This window comes from Neopelma chrysocephalum, unplaced genomic scaffold, assembly GCF_003984885.1.
Source record: "Neopelma chrysocephalum unplaced genomic scaffold, ASM398488v2 Primary Assembly neopelma1_97390, whole genome shotgun sequence".
Classification (NCBI taxonomy): Eukaryota; Metazoa; Chordata; class Aves; order Passeriformes; family Pipridae; genus Neopelma; species Neopelma chrysocephalum.
In genome coordinates, this window is record NW_020926031.1 from 2,251,091 (window position 1) to 2,271,200 (window position 20,110).

The following is a 20,110-nucleotide window of genomic DNA, read 5'->3' on the forward strand; positions in this document are numbered from 1 at the left end:
AAATATGGTGGTTACTCTTGACAAACTCTTGACTCCTCTTTGTTCCTGGACACCAAAGTCAGGAGCTGTACTGCTGACCTCAGTGCTGGCATGGAGGGAACAGGTGCAAACACAAACACCCCCACCCAGCAGGGGAAGAGGGCAGTGCAATCACTTAATCTGAATGAAGAACTTTCATGTGAGGGTTTCCCAGTGCGTGAGCTGGAGCTGGCACAAACACCATGGCAGAAGCATGCTGGAACCCAGTGAAAGGGAATTTTCCTGGCCTTGCAGGGTCTGCATGAAGTCTGTGGGCTTTGCCCCCACTGCAGCACTGGCCAGGCACTCCTCCCAGCTCTCCCAACATTTGCACAGGCACCTTCTATACACAAGGGCAAATCTTTATTTACAGAGCAGCAGTACAGGGGATACAAACATTGCCACATGAAGAGAGCTTCTTCCCTTCTGGGCATGGCAGCAGCAGGTATCACACACCAACCCACCAAAAGGCAACACATCCCTCCCAGGGACGCTCCTGCCCTTCCAGAACATCAGCACTGTCTCCAGTGCCCTGAAAGAAGGCACAGGTGAGGCAATTCTGGTCAAAGCCCCCCAAAAAATCAAACTGGAAGACAATTTGTGCTTTGCCTTCTGCCCTGCCCCAGCCCAGAGCTGCCAGGTAGGCTTGTCAGTAAAAAGATGGGTCTTGGGCATGGGAAATGCATGGGAAATGCACTGACAAGGCAAGATGGTGTTCTGGACTTCTGGCTCACCTGAGATGAGAACCTGATGGCTGCTGGTAGCAGCAGAGCTTGGAGAGGCTGAGCCCCTGGAAGGCCAAGCACAGGGATAAGGCACCTGCTGGGGGCTTTGTTGTGGGAATTTCAGAGGCCAGGCCCATCCCAGCCCTGGAGCTCAGCTACTCCCAGCAAACCTCAGAGCTGCTTCCCCAGGCAGGTGTAGATGTCCCACCCTGGGTCCTGCACAGACAGACAAAACCCAGCTCCTACTGCTGCTGCTCACAAGGCACAGAGAGCATGTTGGTGAAGTCTGGGCTGCTTTTAATACTACTTGACTAAACACAGTCTCCAGAAACTTGGCATCAGTCTTCCACAATTTAAACCCACAGCAGCTCCTCAGCTTTAGTCGAGCCTTACCCTCCTGGGCAGACCACAGCCCCAAGCCTTGCTCCCCTGCCCCTGGCTGCACACAGGAGGCTCAAACAGCACAGGTGAACTCACCCCTGCCCTCGCACAAGCTGCCTGTCCTGCCTACCTGGCCAGCTCACCATTCTTCCTCCCTTGATGGGGAGGTGGCAGCCAGTGTGTTGGGGCCCAATAGCACTGCACAGTCTTGGGGCAAGCAGTGAGGGCTGCAAAGCTGGCCAGCCTCCCCAAGACCCCCAGCAGTCCTGGCAGGAACAAGGCATGGGGTGCAGGCTCCTGCCTGCCGCCTCACGTGTACTCTGTCTTCCGGATGTAACTCGAGGGCACATAGCCCTGCTTCCCGTGTGCCTCGGCCAGCCACCACTCCTGATTGCCTGTTATGTCCTCAAACTGCAGGATCTTGAGTCTTTGGTTAGCTGACACACTCAGCTCATTAGTGTTTCGGCCTTTGAAGGTGTAGAGAGCGTAATAGACCTGCCAGACAGAGGGAGAGTATCACTTGGATGGTCACACCACACAGCCTTGCTGTTGCACTGCATAGAATGTGTGGGCTTTTGTCCTTCTCACCACACAGTGCCAGCCCTAGCCCCGTCCTGGCCTCTGCCAGAGCTGCATCCACCTGCCCACCCCCATTTGCAGCCTGGTTCTCTGCCTCTGCATCTCTGCTGCTGGGAGAAAAGATCTCATACTTCACGTTTCACCTCTCCCTGGTCACTCCCAGGGAGGAGGATGACTCAGTCCCCCGTTAAGCAAGGGGATCAGCCCTCGGGATCCCCAGCCTCCCAGGGGTGGCTGAGAACTCACCTGGTTGCCCTCTGACTCGCTGCTCTCCAATCCAGAGTCTCTGTCCTCCACTGAGGGCGTGGGCCTGAGATGCGCTTTGGTGGGGTGCCCGTTGCGAGAGCTGGGGCTGCAGCCCAGCTCGAGGCGGCTGTAGCGGCACTGAGACATCACTGTACCAGCCTCCAGTGGGCCTGTCCTGTCACCGCACCCAAGCTGGGGCAGAGAGGGGGAGTCCATCTCCAATGGGGGCTGCCCAGACTGGTATGTGTCTGCTGGGGAGGCAGAGTCCTGCAGGGGTTTCTGAGTGAAGGTGACGGCTGCCCCGCTGGGGCTGAAGGTCAGTGTGGCGTTGCTGTGGGGAGAGGAGTTGCTGTGCTCCGACTCGTTGGAAGAGTGGCTGCCCACAGAGACGTCCGACTGACTGCGGCGTGGGTTGTAGGGCTTCAGAAAGGAGCTGTACACAAAGCCTTTCGTCACTGCAGAGAGGCAAAGAAAGAGAGGTCAGACTGGGGCACAGGACAACCAGAGGAAGCGACTCCTCACAGGCAGTAAGGGCAGGGAGCAGCCACTTACCCCCATTGTCTATGAGCCAGCGATTCTGGCTGCCCATGGGGTCCTTTTTCTTGATGACACCCACAATGTCTCCTTCCAGCAGTGAGACATCCAGGTCCTGGGCAGCATTGAAATTGCGCTCTGCCTGGAAGAGACTCTCTGGAGGATAGCGGGCCAGGAGGGCAGCTCGGACGTCATCCGTCTGCAGGAGGTAGGTCGGCTGCAGAGGAACAAGGCAGGTGTGAGTGGCTGTCCTGGGCTCTGCAAGCCCTGACACAGGCAGAGGGAACTCACCAAGCCGCCAAGGGGCTGCCGCCGGGCAGACTGCCGCTCCATGCTCTTCCTTTCAAAAGTCTTCTTGGGAGCTGCCTGGGACTCTGGGAAGAAGGTGAAGGCCTGGAGCTGCTGGAGGACTCGACTGTGCTCATCCTGGAAGACGGCAATAAGGTTCCCCTCCCTGCCAGACACCTTTAGCAACTAGAACCAGAGCAGAGTTGGACATCCTGTTAGATGACAGTTGCTGGGAAACGTGGCCAAGAGCTATAGCAAAGACCATGACAGGGGTTCTGCATCCTGCCTGTGACTTCCATCGGACCCAGAATTGCAGTCCTGCCTGGACTCAGCTCTGAGTGGTCCTCAAACTCATGACCTGAGATTCTCCCAGGCAAATGCTCTTCTGCCACAATTGCATCATGACCCCACAGTCCCAGCCCTGACACATCCCACAGGAGCCCTCCACAAGTCACTTGTGGCCTTAAACAGGGACAAGCTCTGCACAGAGTTTAGTGCTGCACTGAGCCCAGAGCACTGTCTGCACTGTCTGGGGAACCCACCGACAGCAGGGGTCTCAGCTCCTCCAGGGCCAGGCGCACGAAGTCACAGTGTGCCTCGGCGTAGCCCCGCACGCAGCTGGCAAACAGCTCCTTGGCGAAGCGCAGGAACTTGGGCAGCTCATCCAGCAGCTGGGCATTGAGTGCCTCGTAGTTGTTGCGGGCTGACTGCAGCTCCTCCAGGGTTCGCTTGTCCTTCAGCTTCTCCGCTTTCTCCGTGCAGTTGTGGAAGTCAAGTAGTTTGTCAAACCGTTTCTGCACCAGCTTGTGGGGCCCTGCAAACATGCTCAGCAGCTGGTTCAGGGGTGAGCTCACCAGCCGCTCCGTCCGCTCTTTCTGGTGTGCAGAGATGCAGAGAGAAGGTGAGACAAGATGCTCTCTCCCACTGTGCAGTGAACACTAACAGCTCATTTTCCAGCACACAGGAAAATGTCCTCCCTAGGACAGTATAGGGACTGTCTTCCTGGTGACACCTACAAAAGCTCCAGAGCTCCCTTCCAAGAGGAATTATTCTATAATCTTACATAACTTTGCCAGCACAGGTAACACCATGGAAAGTACCCAAAACACTCACATAAAGAGTTGTAGCATTTTCAGGTAGGGCTGAAAAAATGTGTAACTAACAGGCACATCCATAAAGTCCCAGGCATCAAAGCTCTCAGGAAGGAAGAACTAAGCAGGAGTGCTCACACCTCTCCCAAGTTACCCTCCCTGCAGCCTCCCAGGGACTGCCCTTCTGCAGCAAGCCCCCAGGGAGGGCCCCTGAGGGGTATCTCCAGCATATGAGAGCACAGCCTCACTCACAAAGTTGGAGAAGAGTTGGTCACTGATGAGACGATTCACTTTCTGGAACTGGTCCAAGTCCCCACTCGCCTTCTCTGTGCACAAGTCCCACATGCTCCCTGCTGCCAGTGCCTTCATACAAGCAGACTCCTGCACCAGGGAGACAGAGTCAGCTCAACCACGCCTGCTGCCCAGAAGAGGCCTCCCAGGGCAGCCCAGACCCTCAGAGACCACCCTCCCAGCAGGGCTGAGGCCAAAAGCACTGGCCAGAGGCACTGCAGGTACACACCATGCAGACAGGAGGGGCAGTGCACGGCGAGTCCCACAGGTTTGGCATCACATCCAGACTGACTCACCCGGACATGCTGCAGGTAGAGGGAAAGGTCTCGGATGAAGGACTTGATCAGACGCTCCTGCATCCGGAAATTTTTCTCCATTTCTTCAAAGGCTTCATCCTTCAGCTGTGAGAAAAAGTGTTTCAAGGAAGGCAATGCATGACTCCAGCACCTTCCAGAGTGCAAGATGTGGGGCCTCTTGCCCACAAGCTGAACAGCAGAGATGGGTGGTTCAGATCCTAAGCTCACACTGCCTTGCTGCTCTTGATCAGAGCTACACTTTGGGGAAGGAGGGTGGAAGAACAGCAGATACCACTGGAGAGGCACTGCAGGGTGTAAGTGTACGATGCACATTACCTGGGGTGCAAAGCCTGTGAGATGCTTGAGGTGGCTGCTCACACGGTTGGATTTCTTGATGATAGAGTGGAAGTTGAGCTTGGAGATCTTCTCCATGAGGCTATCCTCATCCCCCTTCCTGTACTTTAGCACTAAAGAGATTGATATAGAAATTAAAACCCTCATAAGCACAACACTCATGTCTTACAGTGCCTCATTAACAATCACCCTGCTGGCTCTCCCCCTCCCCAAGCCTCTGTAGTCCCAAGTATCCCACATATCACTATAGAATGGTCTGGACTGGAAGGGACCTTAAAGGTCCATGACTGTGTGTGTCAGCTAAGGCTCAGGGGTGAGCAGACGCCAATCTCAACACACCCACTCCTGTCTCTCTCTGGCCAGCACTGCCCAGCTTCTCACCCAGGTCCTTCCGGCGCTTGTATTCATTGATGTTGACGTTGATTTCTTTGACTGCAAGGACAGCAGCTGTGAGTGGTGCCTTATCAGGATGAGCCTCGGGAGTAGCACTCAGCAGCTCCATCAGCAGCAGTGGGTACCGCATCACCCTTTGCACTGGCTTGATGAGGAAGGAGCCCAGGTTAATGTAGTTTGTGCAGCCCCTGGGAAGTCAGGACACAGGAGATGTACCAAGTGTCAGTCCAGCTCTGCCACACAAATTCTGCCTCCTCAAACCAAGCCAACCAGACTCAGAACACCGCCTCTAAATCCACTGTACTCCCTAAGTCATGCCACCCTCATGTCCAAACTCACTGCACTCCTGAACTCCTGGTGCTGTCAGATCAACCCCAGGTTTCCAGTTCTCACTCATACCAGGTGATTTTTCCCAGCCAGGATCCTCTCCATCACCATGAAATTCTACATAGGCACAGCCTCACACTTGCCAGAGCGCCACCTGTCTCAGACTGTCCCACCACCCAACTGTGCTCAGTCATTGCTGAGGGCTCCCAAAACCTGTTTCCTGACCAAAACCTCCCCATGCCTCATCCCCTGTACTCCTACCTGTGTAGCCCATCCACTGGTTCTGCTGCAATCATACCACACACACCCCTCTCCTCACAGGCATGTCCCAAGGCACTGTTAGGCCCCCCCAGCACGCACCCAGCCAGTGGCAGCAGATTAGTTACAAATGAAAGCAAAGCCAAGACAGACAGACAAGCAAGGACTAAGTGGAAGGATGCACTTACCACTCACTGTACAGGCTCCTGCCGGCCCACAGAGTGCCAAAAAGCAAAGAAAAGCAATGGGTTAATGTGGTGGCAGGTGTGCAGCCCTGTCCCCTCAGAGCAGTTGCCAGCTCCTGGGGCAATTAACCTGCACAAGCTGGAGCCATGGCAGTCACTGAGCCAGGCAAAGCGGCTCCTTCCTCACCAGCCATGGTGGGTCAGAGTTAGGGAAACAGGAGCCCTCAACACAGTACATGCCACCTCCTCTGCACCTTGGTGGCTTCTGTGAAGATTTAAGGGGGTCTGCAGGTTTTCCAGCACCTGTGCATTGGGGCAGGGGGCCATTTGAATCCAGTGCCTGGTCAACAAGGCAGTGACACAGTAGACCTGAACTGTCCAAACACTGCTGACAGAGAGGCAGGGATGTTGGAGGCTGATCCCCCCTACCCCAGTCTAGTGGTTGCCAGACAGAGGCTCCAACCTGAGGCTATCCAATAGGTCCAGGAGTAGTTTCTGCATCTTCTCATCCTTCTCATAGGTTTCCAGCAGTGCAATGGCCTCATCATGGTTCTGGCAATATACCCTGTAGACACTCTCCAGCTCTGCACGCTGTGCCAGGAACACCGGCCCTGCAGACAGCAACAAAGCAGGATTTCAGTGTCACCTGGTCCCCAGGTGCCTTCAAAAATGTTGGTGTCCCTCATGATGTCCAGTGTTCCCGTTCCACACAAACAGGTCAAGAAGACAGTGCTACTAGAGCATGCAGGACACCTCCTCATCACCCACTAGTGTGTAGAGATCAATCAATCCAGGTCTCCCGGGGGTGAGAAGTGGAGCCAAAGAGCAAAGGCACTGGCAGCCCAAGGTCTGAAGGGGCAGTGCAGGAGCGAGGAGTGGGGCTCGCTTTGGGGCAAGGGGCCACGGAGGGCTACAGGCACCGTGTTTCTCAGCAGTGACCCATGGGGCAACACAGATCTCCCTGGCTTCGCTGTTGGATTGATGAGCGGCAACAGAGACCAGCAGGGAGAAAGCCCAGTCCCAGCGATCTTCTCCCACCATTTAAACTGTTATGCCCAGCCACTAGCAAAGCTCATCCTACCCTTCTGACAAAAGTTAACAGCAGAATCCATACCAATGGCATCTGAAGCCTCCAAGGTGGACAGCAGCTGCTTGGAGAAGCTAATCACCATGTGGATGTTTCCAAAAAGGGCCTCAAAGTCTATGTTCTGCATCTAGTGAACGGGAAAAGAGATGTCCTGGATGGGGGAACAAGTCCAAGTAAGACCTAACAGCCCCCTCTTGCCCTCCTCCAACTCATCAGTCCTCAGCTTCACAGCAGACATCTGCTGCCACCTCCTTCCATCACAGTGACTTCTGCACACACTCCCTTGTCCCCCAGTGCACTGAAACTCTCACTCCTAATGTGTCCTACTACAGTGTCCTCCTCTTTCCCAGCAATTCCATCCCTGCCTCTGTTCACCTTGTTTTTCTCGCTCTCCTCTCAATAATTCTGTCCCCATGCCAAGGCCCCATATTTTAATTCTCTTGACAATGAATTTAACCTACAAATCAAATGAAGAGGAACATTTCCTGCCCCAGGTAATGAATCTGTGATACTTGCTCCCAGTTCTCTTGCTCTCAGCAAGCACGAAAGCTCAGCAGGATCTCAAAACAGATGGGCTACTGCTACAAATGCAAGGAGCTGTGAGAGCCATCCTGTTCCCCTCGGCATAGCCTGAATTTCCTTTATGGGTTTCCATGTTGCTTGCTTGCCTCTGAGAACAAAATGGACTCAATATCCTCACCCCAATCCTCCGGTGCTGCACCACAGCTTGCCCTCCCTCCCAGCTCCTACCTGTGCCTGCTGCAGGGGCACCATGATTCTCTCCACGCACATCTCTAGGTCTCTGATATAGTCTCGCTCTGTCTGGAGCAGTTCCTCGATAACCTTGGACCTCTTCTCCAGCATCCTTTGCTCTGCGCTCTCAGTGGCAGCCGAGGATGTCTCCAGGGATGGTGTCTGGGAGGACAGGAGAGTCATCTCTGCAAGACAGACGAGCAAAATCAGCATGCTCCAACAAAGATGTAAGGACAGGAGACAAACAGCATCTGTACTGCGAACACAAGTAACCTATGAGAGTGACAAACATCAGTGCCGAGAGACCAAGGCTGTCCATCCACAGGCCTTTCCAGAGCTGCCACCCCCGGGGCAGCAGGGAGCCCCGGCCTGCTCCACAGCCCACCCTCGCAGCACCGGGAACACTGCAATGCCCCGGCTTTGAGGGCCGCAGGCAACAAACCTGCTCCAGACGGTTCCCCCGATGCCGGCCGGGCCCAGACTCCTCTCCCACCCTCGCTCTCTAACTCTGCGGCTTCAGGAAGCTCCGCGGGGCTGAGCAGACACGGAGGGGAGCCCCCGGTTCCCAGGCGGACAATGGCGGCCGCCCCCCTCTCTCAGGCCGGGAACAGGGTCTCCATTCTGCAGCCCCCGGGCATTTCCATGTGAATGGCCGCACAGGGCCCGGGCACCCACAATGGTGCCGCCGCCGGCAAAGCCCGGAGCTGGAGCGCGGCCAGGGCGCGGGGCCGGGCCGCCCCCGGCCCTGGGTGCCTGCAGGGCCCGGGGCTGGGCCGCCCTCCTCGGCCCCGTCCACACAGCCGCAGCCGCCTTTCCTCCTGGTTTTCTGTCCCACCTGCGGCTCCAGGCCGGCCCAGCCCCCTCGGTTTTCATTGAGACATTTTATCCCCCCGCAGATTCCTGGGCCCCAGCCGCCCCCTGCCCCACCTGCTAGCTTTTGAAAGCATGTCCCCTCTGGCCGAAACCACAGCCACGGCGTTCCCACCGCCACCTCCCCAGCCCGGGGGAGCCCCTCTCCCGCACCTCCCTGGGACATCCCTCCGGGGCAGGGTCTGGCCCAGGAACACTCAGGTCTCCCCCATTTCACGGCTGCTTTGTAGCACGGAGGCCCCCGAGCCACTCGCAGCAGCCCAGCCTGCCTCAGGTACCCCATTTAATATCAATTGCTGATTTGACAAATGTCCGTCCACTCCAGCCGTCTCCCACGGATCACCAGCTGCTCGCTCTTAATGGGATTTTATTAGAGTTGCAGACATGCCCCAGCTCAGACATTTCTGAGAATGTTTTTGCAGGACTGGCACTTTCAGATCTCCCTCTCCCTGACCTCTCTGGTGACAGCCTCAGGCAACGGGGGCTCAGCCTGGGAGACTCCCAGGGATACCCAGCAGGGGTTGGGACTTTATCCTGGTACCAAAGCACCCACGGTGAACAGCCCCAAGAGACCCCCATGCTCCCAGCCACTTCTGCCCAGGTGCTGGGCAGGCTGCAGGCAGACCCCAGCCTTGCCCTGCAGGGTGATGGCAGTAACCAGCATGGGAAATTGCTGCCTCAGCCCAAGCACCCTGCCCACTGCTCAGCCAGGCTGGGCTTTTCACACTGAAGCGACCTAGAAAAGAAAAGAAGAGACCCAAGCTGAGATGAGACACTGACTCAACCCATAATTATCTGAAACCATCGCCAGCCCTTTCAGCCCTTCCCATTGCAGAGCAGCATTGATGAACAGAAACCACGAGCATCAGCATCAAGCATCAAGTTGTCACAGCTACCTGGGCTGAGGACAAACTGCTGTGCCGCTCTGCAGAAAGAACAACATCACAATCATTCCCATTTCCAGCCACGGCAAATGAGAAACCCAGCTGAAAGACTCAGAAGATGCCCTCGATGTAGGAGGTAAGATACCTGTCTCTGTAAGCTGCACCTCTGCTGCCCTGCCTTGAAATCTAGCCTGGGGAGAGGCAAACCGGCTAGCTCAACAGAGGAGGATTTAGTGACACAACCAGCACTACATTTAGAAGGCAATCATTGGGAAGAGAAAGCCTCACTGATTCCTACTGGCAAGTATCCTTAAGAGTACCCCCACCAGAGCCAAACTGCATAAGGGAAAAGGCTGGTTTCAGCTAAGTCCATAGCTGTCTTGGCTTGTTTCCACCAGTCCCTGATGATAAACTTTATCAACTCAAAAGCAGCAGGAATCCACAAGGAGGGTCTGGGAGCAGCCGCTGGGTTTAACATTTGCTGTTTGCATTTCCACAGCATCTGCAAAGCCTCGGTGGCAGACCAGGCCCTGCTGTGCAAGGTCCTCTACAAACACTTGCAGGGATATCCTGCCGGAGACACAGCATTTGGAGCCTGAACAGGCAGAAAAACCTACAGGAGAGACAATTAAACATCAAGATAATAACAGTCAGCAGGTCTCTGTGGCTCAGAGAGTTAAGGAAGTAACAACAAATGAGTTATTTTAAAGAAATATATATATTTTTTAAGGAATGGCATTTGTTTTCAAGGAGAGCAAGCTCAAGTGGGAAAGCAACCTGGAAGAAACAGGAAGGTGTTAATTTGCAATGCAAACAGGTGTGTGAAACCCAGAGGAGGTGGGAGGGTGAGATGATACTACTGCATGGGGTGGGCTGGGAAGAATCTTGAAAATGAAAACCAGCCAGAATAACAGCTGGAAATGACCAATGCATCTTGCCATATGCTATGATGGACATGATTGTAAAACCCTTTCAATTATATTTTCTGTGTCCTGCCATTTCATGCCCCAAGAAAACAAATAAAGTGTCAAAGCATTTGGGAAGATAAATGGAAAGAATTACATTTGCCTTGGTCAAAGAATAGGACTTTGTATTTTTATGCAGGCAAAATGCCACTAGATGAAGCTTTTTACAGGACACCTCAAGAGCTTACCGCACCACCAAACAATCCTGCTGTACTCCCAGCCTTAGCCATAGCTAAATTGCAGTCACACCATGTGTCTGGCTCCAGATCACCAAAACAGAGCTGGGGATGTCCAGCACTGCTGGCAAACACAGCAGCTCCCCACGCTCCACCAAGCGAACCCCAGGCAAGTAAATCTAGGTCAGGCCCTTACAGACAGTGCCCTGCAGCAAGGATTCAGACAACACTCATGAGATTGCCAGCTCCATGACACCCTTCTTCAGCAAGTCTCAAGTCCCTGCCTATGGGAGGGAAATTAAAACCTTCCCTGCACAGATTTTAAGCTCACAGTAGTCATCAGCTCAGCTTGGTTGACCTGGCATAATGCTGGGTACTAGTTCTACTCACACTGTATCAGTATTTGCATTATTTTGAAAACTCATACAAATTAATTCTCCTCTGGTCCTCCTGGTCTTTTTGAATATTTCAAGATTCATTCAAAACCAAGGCTACATTGCAGTCAAGTATCTTAGGACTTTTGCAGTTTATCACTAGTCTAGCATCCTCCTTCACCAATGAACTCTAAAGTCCTACTTCTTTCCAAACACTCGTAGTTCAAAATTTTCAAATACAGAATTTATTTTTAATATTTGGCTCTTCTATCTGACCAACATATATAACTTCGTATTTGTTTCTGATGCGTTTACAAACTCTCACTTTTTGTATTTCATACCATGTCTGTTGCTTGTCATCAATTTATTTTTTCCTGTTTGTCACACATTCTTGTATGTCTAATAGTAGTTTTCCCTAAATGAGGCTTATTAAGAATTTATCTAAACCCGCCAATTTCACAGATGTGAAATTGGTTTTGGTCATCTAGTAAATGTATTTTAAACACAGCTCCATTTTACTTCACAGATTTTCTATTTAAATGTTACCTTTCAATTTGAGTCATCATGCCCATCAATTTTGAAGGCATTAAGAACCACAGCTAGAACAGACTCTATTAGCCTGCAGGAATGTGACTGGTATTTCTAATGAAGCCACCAAATTCCGATCCAGTGACAAATTCAAGTTTACCCATGACACAGTTGCCAAACGGGCATTTAGAAATACATTTCCAAAAACAATGTTCTCAATCATGATTTTCAGAGGCTCAGATTTTGTTCTCTTGTAGGTTTTGCTCTGTAATTTGCCTCTCTAAATTCAAACCTCCTAACAACATCATTTTCTCTATCCCCTTTGGCAAATTTGCGACACGTCCTTGGCTCTCCAGATTGGTTTGATGGTCTGTGACGGCCTCCTAGGAGCACCTGCTTTTGAGCTTTCCTAGTACGCCTGCAGAGCCTTGCGAGATTCAACACTAGCTCACCCTGGAAATGAGGTGTCAAGCTGGAGCACATTCCCACTTCTGCCCTTCCCGTGGAAGCTGTGATTTACTATCACAATCACATGGCTCATGCTGCTTGTCTGAGAAATGCCACTGTGATCAACTTTCTTCCAATTAACAAAACCTTCGAATTCTTGTTACCTAACCTCCTCGTGGGAGCACACATGCAATTAGAGGTTTTCCCTGCCCCACTCTGGAAGCAGAGTTGACCCACAAAGACCAGATCCAATGGGATGCATGTCCACCACGCACAGGCTGCAGGGCTCCCCCGAAGGTCTGCATCGCCCCCCAGCTGCTCCTCGTCAGGGCTCACCTGCCAGCATCCCCCGTGCCTCGGCGCAGCCTCGCAGGGCGCACACGCTGCTAAGGCGATCCGCACAGTCTGAGGAGGGACGCGCCGCCCATCCGCACCGGGTCGGCGAGCAGGAACCTCCGTGGGAGATGCACCCAGCCCCGAGGCAAGCCCAGCCCCAGGTTCACAGCTCAGCAGAGTCAAGCAGTGAGTCAGGACAAAACAAACCAGCTGCAAATATTTGAAGTATGTGGAGGCCAAGAGGGGAGGAGCCGCTGCCGATCATGAGAGGGGAGGCGATGAAACTAGGGCAGGGAATAATTAATCTGAGCAAAAGGCTAAACTCACTGCCAGGAGCAGGATCTGGCTGGGGTGGAAACTCTTACTCTGGACATTGGTAATATGCCAGTGAGCTGAACAGGAACAGAATGGGGATGCTTTCCCAGGGCCACTGGAATGGCTTGATGTCGGACTTACAGCCTACTTGGTGGGGATGTTTCTATGTCAGGTAGGATCACAACCATCACCCCAAACAGCCTGTGGTTGCCCAGACAGTCCTACGGCATTCAGTGTGAACAGGGGATGATCTCAACCCATGACACAGAAAAAAAGTGAAGTAATATGATGGTGTACAAAGAGCTAACCTAAAACTGAGGCAGGGCATCAATGAAAGTGTGAGCAAAAACACTGATGGAAAATGAAAGCCGAAAGTTCTTTAAAAGGATGTTTTAAATACATAATCCAAAAAACATCAAGAGAACAGTATTGATGAAAAATCTGTCCTGCATCCGTGCTTCAATACAGGTAGCAAATATAAATTAATGAACATAGAATACCACATAATAGACACTAGACACACCAGGAACTCTGAAGTACAGAAAAATTCTAAAAGAAAGATACAAAGAAAAATCCATGGATGATGGAATTAAGAATTCAGTTTTATTTTTTTAAATGAGGAAATAAAATGCCACTTTATAATAGACTTATTTCCATCCAGGACAAAAAGAACCCCTTACAATGACACAATCCCACAAGTAAGCAGATATAATAAAATTTTTTGTAAGCCTGGCAAAAAAGTAGAATTATGCAATAAATATTCTGTTTATTTCTTTCTATAAAGCAAAAAGAAGACCTTGCTAACTGGTACCTTGAAAACTCACTGCCGGTAGAGACTATCCAGAAAAGAGGGCATTTCTAATCAGGTTCTCCAGATACTTTATTTAGTTAATCCTACAAAAGATTTAAAGTAAATGGAAAATCACTGCTGTCATGTAGAGAACTGAGCATCAGTTCAACAGGATCACAAATAAAGATGAGGCATATGAGTCACTGAGTGATCCAAGGTACCCTGAATAAGATGGAATTATTCAAACCAAGGAGGTTTAATGGAGACAAATGCATTAATGTATTAATGGGGACAAGAAACACAGCCACACACAGGACTGTATTCTGGGGAGTAATTCTTTTGCTTGGCCAGCCAAAACTCATCAGGAGTTTCCCAAGTGCTGCACAGGAGCACAGCAAGGTAAATGGTGCAAGCAAGTGCTGACACCACCCAGAATGTGAAGTTCACTGTTTTAAAAGAGTCTGAACTGAAAAATGAGTGAGCATCAGGAAGAATAAACACTGAGAGGTCTTCCTGTGAGTCTTTGACATGAGTATTTTAAGACTCTATTCACTGCAAAGAACTGAAGACTAAAAAATTACTTAATTAGAGTACCTGCCTCAGAAGAATACCCATCAACTAAAAAGCTCTAATTTAGTAGAAAAAGGTTGGAGTTCAGAGCTGAAATGCAACATATTAGCAAGTAAAACCTTTAAGAGTGATGGTGACTAAGCAGCAAAACTATGACAGGGTTCTCCTTCTGTTGATGTGTCAGGCAGACGCATCTGAGTCTCATCCTAGAAGAGGTGCTCTAACCAAGTAGCTGTCACCAGGTTACACCGTAGAGAAATCTTTTAGCAAGTGTGATAATCCCACTTGCAGAAAAGATCATCCCTACTGGTCTGGAAGTATTCAAGACCAGGCTGGATGGGGACTTGGGCAACATGATCTAGTGGGTGGCATCTCTGCCCATGGCAGGGGTGTTGGAACTAGATGATCTTTAAGGTCCATTCTAACCCAAGCCACTCTATGATTCTATGATCTCTTACTGGGGTTTTCAAGTCCTAAATTCTGTTACTCTGTGGATGGAGGGGGAACCTGTGAGAGAAGTAGACAGCATTAGAAAAGGTGCCTGCAGCACAGACAGAGGGAAAAATAGAGCTGACTTCTTCCTGCCAGCTGGGCAGGAGGCTGTCTGCTGCCAAGCACAATGGGAGGTCTTTTAGGGAGGCTCCCAGGTGCTGGTGGGGGTCTTACATTGAGGCAGCTGCATCAACAAAGCATTACATGCCAAGAAGGGCTGTTGCTGGTCCAGCACTGTGCCCTAGCAGGGCAGGAGGACAAATGTAACAGACAACTGCAGCCAGAAACAGGCCACAGGATGAACATAAGAGTATTGCAAATACCTAGAGCCCTTTCCCTCCTTTCCTGCTGTGGGATACTGGTGCTGATGGCAAGGGCATCCTGCCCTGCACCTCTCACAGCCCCTGAGACTACCACAGGGGGGGAAAATTCAACAACCCTCAAAAGGGAAGACTTTCACTCAGCATTGCTGAGTCCCTTCAACTCTAGCAGAAGCTGGACAGGCCAGCACTGCTCCAACCTCCTAAGGCTTTCTGGACTGTTTCCCACCCCACTCCCTGGCCTCTCCTGGCTCCCCTGCTGCCCTTTGGACATCTTGGCACTGCAAAGCCTCTCCCTTCCCTCACCCTGGGGACACAGCTGAGCAAAGTCCCACCCTAACAGGGCGGCCCGAGAGTGCAGAAACACAGCCACTGGAGCCTGCTTAATCAAAAGGCTTAATCTCCAAAGGACAGACTTCATGTTAAGGCAAAGGCAGTCGTAGCCTCCAGCTTTGCCAACTCTTTGGCCGTTGCATGGTTTTCCTCTGCATTTCAATCCCACTTCACAGAGAGTTCACACACACAGCTACCGCAGACAGACACTGGCAGAAAGGGCACGTAAACAAACAGGTTTCAGACACACAGCTGCCCAACAGGGAACCCTGTCCATCAAGAAGGGCTCCTTTAGTCCCTCTGCCCAGACCTTAACACCTTGCTGCCACTTCCCCAACACACACTAATATTCTTGCAAGAACAAGCCAAGCTGCACAAAGCTGTCTGCAGCTGACTCTGTCCCAGCCACAGCATCAATGGAATGATTTTGCCCATGCCAAGACAGCTCAGGCCTTTCACTTTGGTATTTCTCCAGCTCCAGAGTGCTGGTTGATGGGACTGGAGACGTGGGGATGGCTTGGGGACCCAGGACATGGAACTGCTGTAGCACAGGCAAGGGAACACTGCAGGAGTGAGGGGCTGGTGATGCAGGGGATTCCCAAATGTGACAGCCCCCCAGCATGCAGGTACCTCAATGTCCTGCCCATGTGCATTAAACAACTATAAGTACTTGCTCTCCACTTATATCTGAGTGCTATACCAACTTCCTCTACTTCCTGCTTTGTGCTGCCTGTGATCAGCTGCCATACTCACACTCTGAGTCAGGAATCGGTTCCTAAACATCAAATCTTTTCATGATGGATTATAAAAGTAAAACAGGCAGTGGGAATAACCCCAGCACCCCACCCTTTCCCACATGAGGAACCTCCTCGGGACCCTGAGAGACTAGACAAAAGAACAGGGCCACAAGCTTTAGGGTGTACCTGAAACACTGGGAGCACAGATGGAGGAGCAAGAGAAAGGACAGCAGCAAGTCTGTGTTGCCTGTGCTTCCCTCCCACCTGGGCCTCTGCAAAATACCCTTGCAGGGCAGATCAGCAATTGTGCAGAGGGGTAACGACCATGATGCTTATTTCGGCAAGTCCCAGGAAGAACCCTTTCCATGAGAGCCCATCAGTGCTGGCCACTCCCACCTGTGTCAGAGTCCTGGTGCTGCCCAGGTGCCAGGGCAGAGCACAGGCACACCCAAGGCAACTGCCCACCATCTCCCCGTGTACCTTGCTTTTTATTCCTGGTCTGCACAAACTCTGAGTGCCGCAGGGCACTGGGAGCCGTCCGTCTGTAGAAGCTGTTCCGCTGCAGCACAGAGCCCACTCTGTTCGTGTCCTCGGCCTCCTGCTCCCAGACCTGGCTCCAGTCCGGCCGGCCCGTGCGTACCCTCGAGCGCTCTGCTCCACTGCTGCTCTTGGCCGGCATCCCAGGCCCTGGGGCTGCTCCTTCCAGCTCCCCACAGCCATCGGAGTCAATGTCCCACATCTTGAACTGTGTGTAGCAGGTACCTGACCCCAGGCTCACACTACTGTCTCCTGAGGACCTGCCTGCCAAAGCAGGAACTTCACAACCTCTGTCCAGACTGCTCTGGTCTATGACACGGCCTTTGGGCTGCCTGTGCCGTTCAATGTCTTCTTGGTCTACCTGGTCCCCGATACCTATACACTGCCTTTCCTGATCTCTATATTCCCCAGAGCCTCCATCCTCTCTATACCACCTTTCCCCTTCCCTATATACTTGATTGCCTCTGTCCTCTCTATACTGCTTTCTTCTCTCCCTATACTCCCCAGAGTCCTTCTCTTGCCTATACCACCTTTCCTTCTTCCTATAATGTCTTTCATCCTCACTATAGTCCTGATACCACCTTCCCCTCTCCCCATGGCCTTCAGGGCCTCTATCACCTCCATACTGCCTTCCCCCCTCCCTGTACTGCCCAGGTACTCTGTCCTCTCTGCTCCGCCCTTCTCTTATCTCAGAACTGCAGTTTCTGTACTGAATGTCCTCCTCGTACGCCCTGTAGTTCCTACCCTCTGTATCCTGGCTTTTGCCTTCCCAAGCACCATCTGCTCTCCTGCAGCCCATGGACTGCACATCTCCCTTCCAAAAACCTCCACAATCTACATTCATGCTCCGTTGGTCCACAGAGAAGCCTTCTCCTCTCCTGTAACTGTCCCAGCCACCGTCTTCTCCCTGGCTGCCTGAGTACTGCCTCCTTGTCGCCCTGGGTCTGTCATTGCAGCCAGCCTCCCTGCGCAGCGCAGCCACCCCAGCTACGTCCTCTCTCCGTACGGCACAACAGTCCTCATATTCCCAGCGGAGGAGTTGCCGTTTCCATCTCGGATCTTCCATGCAGTGTTTCGACCCAGGATAAGAGGACATAGTCCTGCGAGGTATGGAGCAGGGGCTATCTCCCCTCACTGTCTGCTCCCTGAGTCCAAGCCCGGGCTGACGCTGTTTCTCTGCTCTGCTCCAGTGCTCCCGTCCCAAGTGAAATGCAGGTACTGCTTCCTGAAACCAGTCAGCAAGGGTAGGAGGAGGCGCAGGCCCAATCGCTGCCAGCCCTGGTCTCCTCCACCTGCTGCCCAAAGTAATCAGTAACCAGCCCCGAGGAGGGAAGCTGAGGCCGGGCAGGCTCTCGCCGCCCAAACCGGCTCCACGGCTTTGCCAAAGCCTCTCCTCAGGTAGCTCAGAGGCAAGGAAGAGGAGGGCACTGGAGCAGGCAGAGGCCCTGCCCCAGACCAATGTCCTCAGGGAAGGGAAACAGACTGTTCGTGAGACCGCAGGAAGCCACAAACCAGAGATGGGATACCAGGTCTCCTTCCACTGCCTTCACATTCCTAATGGCGTGGAGGCTAAACAACACGGTCTAGAAGAGGCTGGGCTCTGCTCCACACCTCGCAGGGGCAAACTGGGGCCTTCAGGCTGCCCCTGGCTCAAACCTGATGCTGAACCTTTCCTTTTCCCAGTCCTCACCCACAGTCACTGGAAGATCAGGAGAGGAGCTGCTCCCTGCAAGACAGAGCACCCCAGTAGTGCCTACACAGTGCCGTGCAGCCACAGCTGCCTGGTTCCCTGCTCCAGGGTGAACAGCTGGTCTACCCGCTGACAGGAGCAGCCTTGAAGGGATTACCTGGCTTATGGAGTCCAGTGCCAACACAAAATATAAATTTTCAGGAGGCTACAGAAACATGCAATCTAGTAACACCTCTCACTGCAGGGCACAGCATATTCCCAGTTTTCCATGCCAAATGCAGAGCTCCTATAAGAAACCAACAATGCCCTACATGCCCTAGACAGAAAGCGTGGGAGTCCATGGATGTCATCCCTGTCTCAGGTTTTTTCAACACTTGTTAGGAATGCACAGCCCATGCTCTGTGCTGGTAGAAGACAACAATAAAACCTATGGACTCTCCTACTCCAACTGCAGGAGGGCGAGCGCTAATCCTGCCCAAGCCAGGTGAACCCCAGTGTGCACAAAGACACACCAAAGAAGCAACCTGACAATTTTAAACGTGTGTTTTAGAAAACCACATACTTTCTATACTTCCTTTGGCTCCCCAAAGGATACACCAGCGGGTTAGATTCCCCCGAGACTACACCAGCCCTGCTTTGGTTGCTGGTCAAAGCTTAGTGAAAGCTTTTCTGCCACCAGTGTGCCTCCATGTTCCCCTAACAACGGCAAGGCAGAGGTCACGCCTCAGGCATGGCACAAACACATTTTGCTGCACTGATGCAACACCCTGTTACTGATCTGGCCTGCTGCACTAAAGCTGGGCTAGGAAGCCTGAGACATGCTCTCTGGCTACACTCAGATGCGGCAGAAAACATCTTTATCACAGGACCAGAGAGGTTACTTACAAATCCTCAGGTCTCTTTGAACTGGTGAAAAATCCTCTAGGATTACTGAGGATTTGAGGATGAGACTTGAGGATGTCTCAGGTGCATTAGTTCTTGCTTAAAACTTCCAGTTTCAGGAACCAAAAGGGCACAGGTTTTACAGGATCTGTCCTCTGCCAGGAAGCACTAGGACGGTAAGAGAAGTTTCCCAGGAAGATCCATCCCATTAGAAAAATTCCCTTGAGATTCAGCCTAGAGTTTTCTCTTCCTACCTTCAAGTTATTTCAGCTTGTCTCATATCCTCTAAGCCTCCTTCCAAGCGTCCCTCTTGCACACCACTGATGTGGAGGCTGTTTGTCACCCTATTTTCCTGGTGCACCTGAATTTGCCTTCATTCCCATGTGCTCTGCATCAGACACGATCGTGCAACAAAGTGCCTGGGCTTCCCAGCACTGATAAAGCAGTGGGTGGATGGAGGCAATGAAGTCAGAGTGAGTAATCCCCAGGCGGGAGCTGGCATTTCACTCCACCTCCTGAATGCAGTGCCCACATTTCCTGCACATCGTGGGTTTCAGTAACAGAACTGTGGTGTCAGAGCTCCTGGGAGAAGCTGGGGAAGGGACTGTGGGATAAAACGTATGTGGTCCCATCTTTATACTTTGTCTACTGTAATACCAAGTGTAACAATTAACAGCACTGATCTTTACATGGCATCTTTGGGTTTCAGAAGCCAAACATGCTGATATAATCATCGCAAATTTCTCTTCCCTGACTAATTTTTTGGGGCTTCATGGACAAAAGTTACCTTTCCAGCTAAAGATTTGCCACAATTTAAAGCTCTTTGTTGCTGTTACCAACAGCACAGTGTCATTTTCCTATCTAGGACTCCATGGATGGCAGAAGCACAGGGTCAGGCTTTACTTTTTGCCCACTAATCCATCACACTCCCAGGCCAGGTTCAGTCTCCTTCTGTGCATCCACTCTGATCTGAGTGACAAGGCCCCACAGGTCTGTATCACCACCAGAGCAGAAACCACAGGAAACTCAGTGCTGACAGGCTGATGGCAGTCACACCA

General features: G+C 52.0%; 1 protein-coding gene across 6 annotated transcripts in view; it reads right to left on the minus strand.

Moving 5' to 3' along the window:
- Positions 1–364: 364 nt before the first annotated feature.
- Positions 365–20,110, minus strand: part of DNMBP (dynamin binding protein) — a 33,195-nt gene continuing 13,449 nt past the window's right edge. For 3 of the 6 annotated variants that reach the window (XM_027672226.1, XM_027672223.1, XM_027672228.1), the window contains 13 exons: positions 7,804–7,991; positions 7,081–7,180; positions 6,430–6,577; positions 5,970–5,987; positions 5,185–5,384; positions 4,786–4,916; positions 4,450–4,554; positions 4,115–4,243; positions 3,314–3,646; positions 2,775–2,957; positions 2,502–2,700; positions 1,950–2,404; positions 365–1,619 (listed from right to left, as the gene is read on the minus strand). In XM_027672226.1, coding sequence (XP_027528027.1) covers positions 1,434–1,619; positions 1,950–2,404; positions 2,502–2,700; positions 2,775–2,957; positions 3,314–3,646; positions 4,115–4,243; positions 4,450–4,554; positions 4,786–4,916; positions 5,185–5,384; positions 5,970–5,987; positions 6,430–6,577; positions 7,081–7,180; positions 7,804–7,991 — 2,375 coding nt within the window. In that variant the 3' untranslated portion in view covers positions 365–1,433. Of the gene's footprint in view, positions 1,620–1,949; positions 2,405–2,501; positions 2,701–2,774; positions 2,958–3,313; positions 3,647–4,114; positions 4,244–4,449; positions 4,555–4,785; positions 4,917–5,184; positions 5,385–5,969; positions 5,988–6,429; positions 6,578–7,080; positions 7,181–7,803; positions 7,992–8,248; positions 8,492–16,423; positions 17,679–20,110 lie in introns of those variants that run through there. The other 3 variants (XM_027672227.1, XM_027672230.1, XM_027672229.1) reach the window with 3 other exon arrangements.